The sequence below is a fragment of the Volvox carteri genome, assembly GCF_000143455.1.
Source record: "Volvox carteri f. nagariensis unplaced genomic scaffold VOLCAscaffold_10, whole genome shotgun sequence".
Taxonomy (NCBI): Eukaryota; Viridiplantae; Chlorophyta; class Chlorophyceae; order Chlamydomonadales; family Volvocaceae; genus Volvox; species Volvox carteri.
Window position 1 is genome coordinate 4,587 of NW_003307553.1, and position 6,412 is coordinate 10,998.

General features: G+C 57.0%; 1 protein-coding gene across 1 annotated transcript in view; it reads left to right on the forward strand.

Moving 5' to 3' along the window:
- Window positions 1-2,983: 2,983 nt before the first annotated feature.
- VOLCADRAFT_88718 (uncharacterized protein) overlaps window positions 2,984-6,412 on the forward strand; it is a gene marked incomplete at both ends in the record, with an annotated part of 7,255 nt that continues 3,826 nt past the window's right edge. Inside the window, 4 exons of the mRNA XM_002948361.1 lie at window positions 2,984-3,026; window positions 3,358-3,896; window positions 4,058-4,652; window positions 5,363-5,555. Of these exons, the coding sequence (XP_002948407.1) occupies window positions 2,984-3,026; window positions 3,358-3,896; window positions 4,058-4,652; window positions 5,363-5,555 (1,370 nt within the window). The remainder of the gene's footprint in view (window positions 3,027-3,357; window positions 3,897-4,057; window positions 4,653-5,362; window positions 5,556-6,412) is intronic.

Consider the following 6,412-nt stretch of genomic DNA (forward strand, 5'->3'; position numbering starts at 1 on the left):
TTCCCTCTCCTGCCCTCCCTTGCCCTTTTCTGCTCTTTCTGCCGTTCCTTGCTCTCTTCTGCCCTCCTCTGCCCTCCCTTGCCCTTTCCTCCTCTCCTCTGCTCTCCCCTGTCCTCTACTGCCATCTCTTGCTCTCCTCGACCAATAGCATCTCAAGAGGCCTTTTCAGTGGCCAGCTGCTACATTTGGTGTCGAGACCGTGTGAAAATTCACGATCCTGAAGTCGTCGGTTGAACCCCCACCAATCATGCTTGAGTGGATATAGGGTTAGGCGACTCAGTGAGCGAATATTGCACAAACTATATAAAAATAGCTGAACCGACTGGACTGTCTCTGTGCCTAAAAAACCTGAGGGCTAGGCGCATGAAGCAGACCATGCCGTGACGTGGGCTTGAACACCCCACTGCCTGAGGGTAGGCGAAGGTAGGCACAGGCTGGTGGTATACGAGGCTCTAAGGGCCTGGGATGGACCCCTCCAAAGGGGGGGGAATGTAGCAGCCGGTACACAGTACAGCACTATAAATAACGTGACCACCAGCATCTTGAGAGGCCTTTTCAGTGGCCAGCTGCTACACCTCCCTCCCCCTATCCTGCTCTCCTCTGCCGTGCCTTGCTCTCCCTCGCCCTCTCCTGCCATCCCTTGCTCTCTCTTGTCCTCTCCTGCTCTCCTCTGCCCTCCTCTGCCCTCCCTTGCATTCCCTTCCCTCCCTTGCCCTCCTCTGCCCTCCCTTTCCCTCCCTGCTCTCCTCTGCCCTCCCTTGCCCTCTCCTGCCCTCTCTGCTGTCCCTTGCTCTCCTCTGCCCTCCTTTGCCCTCCCTTGCTCTCCTCTGCCCTCCTTTGTCCTCCCTTCCATTCCCTTGCCATTCCTTGCCCTCCCTTGCCCTACTCTGCCCTCCCTTGCCCTATCCTTCCCTCCTCTGCCATCCATTGATCTCCTCTGCCCTCCCTTGCATTCCCTTGCCCTCCCTGGCCCGATGCTCATTCTGTCCAGTGGGATGGCATTGCAACCGTGTATCAGCCGGCTTCAGTGACCGCTTTCAGTAGTAATTGCGGCTGCAGGCAGGCCTGCTAAAGGTGCTGGTGGTGCCCCTACCAGCCACCACTGACTGCTATGCGCTGTGTGCAGCTGATAGCGATCCAGGGGGTACCTGGCATCCACGGAGCTATGGGGAGCACAGGGCAGTGTTGGCGGCTGTAGCTCCAGCAGGTGGAGGGGACTACCCTGGGCTGTCAGGGGCAGGCTACCTGATGCTTTTGGTGTGTGTGGAGGGGGATTGAACTGCCAGTGTCCAAAGTCCATGTGTGAAAAGTGGGGCGGACTGAAGGAGGACTAATGGGGAGACCGGTAATCCTGAGCTGCACTGGATGGTGTTCACCTGCCACCTGTAGTATGCTGCAGTATCTTTCCCCAGGGTGGAGTGACCGAGACCAGTGTTTTTTTTTATTTAAGTAATATATTACTTTTAAGGAATAAAGAGGCCTTTTTGGCCTTTGGAAATAAGGAACAAAGTGAGGCCGATCCGTACATTTTCATTCCTTCAGCCAAAAACGTCCATTGCTGCCAGATTGCTCCGTAGTGTGCAGAACTTAGTATTATCGATCATAAAATAGATATGAGGGGCCGTAAGAAGGTCAAGCCCGTGAGTCAACGCGGCATAGCAGAATGTATGACCGGTCCTTCCATAGACAAACACGCAAAAGGCAACGACTTGAACACCGAACAAACACAAAAACAGCAAGATAAGTCTAAAATTCTTCCTGATAAAGGCGTTTGGGACGGCGGTGCTGTTGTCGGTAATGCATCGGCAATGTTGCTGGAGGATGAACAGCGGTTCTCGGCCATGGGGTACTTGCAGGACCCCACCCGCAACCGCCTGGACGAGCACCTAGCATTGTGTGTGCGGATGTTTACCCAGGACCTGTTCGACCTGGGCACGTTCCCGTTCCGTGACGCACTGAGGAAGTGGCTGGACAGCAGCAGCAGGGGCCGGTACATGATGAACCGGTAGAGTCCCAGTGTGCTGTGGTTTGCAGTGGCGGGTGACGGCCTTTGATTTGCTATGCGGTTGCTTGCTTTGGGCCTTTGCTTGGTCGGATTTACTTTTTGTTCACAAACAGTGCCAGAACTATCTATGCATGTGCATGAAGTGTGCGCACATGAACGAAAACGCGCCAACGCAGTGCGTGCCTCTTGGTCTATGAGGGGAGTTGTAACTTATCGGGGGGGGTCTGGGGGGGGTGTAGCCCCCCCCAGCGCCCCACTCTTAAGGAATACATAACGGCGACGCTAGCAACTTTGTTACTTAGGTTGGAATAAATTGAGACCCCCCCTAAATGAAAAAAAATCACTGGCTGGCACCAGAGGTGCACTGATTCATGGCCTTCCGGCACCCCTCTCTCGGTCCGAGACCCATGGTGAGACCATGGTAGAGCAGCAGGGCCAGGAGTTTGGATTCCCTGGTGTGTGGTGGCAGGGGGAAGACGACACTGAGTTCGAAGTTTCAGATTTACAGGGGGGAGAGACAGGTTGGTCGTTGCTTAGTGGTGCTGGCTATGTGAACATGATTGGAGAGGGTATCATTACCTGGCATATTGCAGTGCACGGAAGGGACTGCGAGCCACCTGATAACCTCATGAGTAGCTCTTATGTATTGATCAATGTATGCGGTGGCAGCCATTTTACGAAAGTAAGTGGACTAGCACACAGCATGGAAGACCTGGCATTATGAAGGGTTGCTTAGACAAACCTTCTTATTGAACGCACGATGTTTGGCTATAACGCACCTAGCAGTTTGACCGTTGCCATTCGTGCTATGCTTGCATCATGAACCTAAATCACGTCATTGTTCTGAAAATACCAGAGCTGTACTGTCCAAGATGACATGTAAAGAAAGCTATGATCGCATATATACTTGGGCTTGCTTAGGGTTATCTTCTGCCTTAGTCGTTGGTCTGCAAAATCTTTTTTTAGGCGTAGTCAAAAATGTGGTTTGAAGAGGGGCGTCAGAGTGGTGTCGTACGGTGTGGTTGGTTGGTTGTTGTTTTGAACTGCTGTTTGCTCGGTGGTGTTTCGTCTTGTCGAATTATCTTCCTGGTGATCTCAGACTCGGCTGCTGGTTGATACGAGCTCTCTTTACCAGAACAGCTGCTAGCTGCCGCTGTTATTGTCCGTTGGTCAGCGGTGTGGATCTGGCGACCTTTCTTTCCCACCCGCCCACCCTTTCGAACTTTGGTTTGTAATATTCAACTCATTTCGGTCTTATCATCCGCAGCTCATTTCGTCAGTTCTCCTGGTGTTGGTTGCTGTAGACATGCCACCCTTTGACCATCTGTGCACGACCACTGACTGCGACTGAGAGCTGGTCTCCTTCCCACCGCTTTCATTGGATGAACTGGACATATTGCAACGGGTAGAAGATCAGCTCTTGTCCATTAACGAGGCGTTGGCGACAGACCTCGGCCAGCAGGAGCAGCATCTGCCCGCGCGGGCTTCGAAATCAGCCAAGGACGCCCACACAGCCAAAATCGAGTCCATTCGGTGCAAGTATGAGGCACAGTGTTCGAGGCTCCTTCGAGCCAACCCATCCGTCACGGACCTGAAGACTCACGATGCCGCTTGGCTCACGATTCAGGAGCGTAAACTTCAGCTCATCTCCGGTGTTCCGCTGCAAGGCTGGCACCCCCTCCCAAATGTGGGCAAGGATGACGGTGAGCTCCCCGTGTTGGACAACGCGGGACCGGGTGGCTCGGGTGGGCTGGGTCAGCACGGTCGTGTCCAGGGTGCCGTGGAGGGTGGAGCTCAGGGGGCTTGTGTTCCGGCGGGCTCTGACCTTGAAACAATAGTCGACAATGGTGGGTACAACCAGCTGGCGTGGACGATCATCGGCAACCTTGAGGTGCAGCCTGCCCACAGTGCAGCTCCTGCCCAGGCAGCCGCAGCCGCCTGGCCGGCACCCCGCCCTCCAGCTGCCGTTCAACCCAAGGCCCCTCACCAGGCTGGCGTCGTCATAGTTCAGCATGCCCCCCCCCACCGCACCCCTTCAATGCACCCCTCCAGCGCTCACTGGGCCAAGCCACCACCAGCGGCCTGTTGGCAGCCGACCTGACCGCTGCCCCTGGCTTGCTGGGACCCTTCGGTGATATGCTCAGCCTCGCAGCAGACCAGGAGGACGTCCTGGACACCGTGCCGGAGTGGGGATCAATATTCAAGGCGGCAGGAGGACAGCACCTGGTGTCCAACCAGTCAGCCTTCAACAGTCATGCCAACCATGTCATCAACCACAACATTGCGCCCGCTCAGGCGGCTGCAGTGGAGTTCAACGGGACACAGGACCCTGAAGCACGGGTGCAGCTGGCCGTGCAGGTGGCGCAGCACTACAAGACAGCATCCAAGGCGCAACAGACCCAGAAGCAGCTCAACGACATGTCACAGCTGCTGCCCTACAAGGAGGTCATCCGCCTGGCAAGGGATGGGGACCCGTGCAAGACCTCCCTCGTCACCTGCCTCGCTTCTCTCTCCTCCGAGCAGCGAGCATACCTGGGTGTGGTGCTTACAGGACAGCCTCAGTCGGCCAGCCGGTCCGGCTCCAAGTGGCCCTTCGCCGCCATGTTGGCCCCCGGGGGGGGCCCCAAGAGGGCCCCGAGGACATCACGTGCCTAATCTGCAACCAGCGGGGCCACCGCTTTCGAAACTGCCCACAACTCCAGGCCATGCCCCGGGACCAGCAGCAGGCAGCAGTCGACAGGGCTCGGGCACGCTTGCAGGCGGGCGCCCGTGGGGCACCGGCATCAGTGTAGGTCACAGTGGCGCCGGCCGCTGCTTGCCCCCTCCCTGGAACGCCACCGGAGCGGCTGGGGTCTGGGGGCATACCCATCAAGGCGGCCGGCGCCCAACAACAGGTGGACATCGCTGCCCAACATGAGTTCCATAAGGGGCTGCTTGTGCACCCCGTCCCCGTTGGGCCTTGCTTGCGTGTCGTGAAGAGGCCGAGTTGTAGTGTGGCGTGCCTTGCTTAGTGTGCCTGTCAGTGTTTTGAGGAGGGACTACTCCGTGTTGCCCTGTGTTGGGTCGTACCTGCCTTGTCCGTGAGCCGGCATTCGAGCTGCCCTCCCCGTCGGGCGATAGACGGGGCATGCACCACGATATCGGCCCCCTCCTCGGGGATAAGGAGGCGTCTTGCTGACGTTTAGCCCAGTTGGAGGGCCCCCACACGCTGCGGGTTAGAGCTGCCCTCCCCGTCGGGCGATAGACAGGGTGTGCACCGCGATATCGGCCCCCTCCTCGGGGATAAGGAGGTTGGCGGCTGATTGTTCCTGGGGTGCATGGTTCGGTTTCCCCCCCTGTCCCGTTCGGTGGGTGTAGGTGCGGGCCTCACGCCTCCGCAGCAACTTGAGATGGTCTCCGACACAGTGGCTGCAGAGGCCGCTGCAGCAGTGGTAGCACAGGCGTCAGCCTTAGTGGCGGCGGCCATGATCCCCGAACCGCTCCCTCCGGCCCCGGGGCGCCCTTGGTTCGGGCAGGCGGGCAGCAAGCTTGTCACCGAGGCATGGCTGCGGTATAGAGTGGATACACCAGCATCCCGCAGCATGGCCGTCTGGACATTCCATGCGGAGCCTAACCCGTCCCACCACCTCCGTAACTATCCCTCTATCCTCCCGCACCTCGCCGACATGAGCCAGCACTTCGATGACCTCCTGGCTTCCGGTGTCACCGAGCAATATGACCCCAGCGTGCATGGCTCCAAGACCGACTTCACGGCCGTCATCAACCCCCTGCACGTCGTCCTCAAGCCAGATGGCTCCATCCGTCCCATAACCGACCCCTCTCGGTCTGGGGTCAATGATTGCATGACCAAGCTCCCCTGTCTGCTCCCCGATCTCGCCACGCTTCTCGAACAGCTGCCAGCCAACGGCTTTCTGGGGAAGCGCGACCTGGCGAGCGGGTTCCACCACGTCAAGCTGGCAACAGTGTTTTTTTTTAAGTAATGTATTCCTTTTAAGGAATAAAGAGGCCATTTTGGCCTTTGGAAATAAGGAACAAATTGAGGCCGATCCGTACATTTTCATTCCTCCAGCCATAAATGTCCATTGCTGCCAGATTGCTCCGTAGTGCGCAGAACTTAGTATTACCGTGACGCACTGAGGAAGTGGCTGGACAGCAGCAGCAGGGGCCGGTACATGATGAACCGGTAGAGTCCTAGTGTGATGTGGTTTGCAGTGGCGGGTGACAGCCTTTGATTTGCTATGCGGTTGCTTGCTTTGGGCCTTTGCTTGGTCGGATTTACTTTTTGTTCACAAACAGTGCCAGAACTATCTATGCATGTGCATGAAGCGTGCGCACATGAACGAAAACGCGCCATCTCAGTGCGTGCCTCTTGGTCTATGAGGGGAGTTGTAACTTATCGGGGGGGTC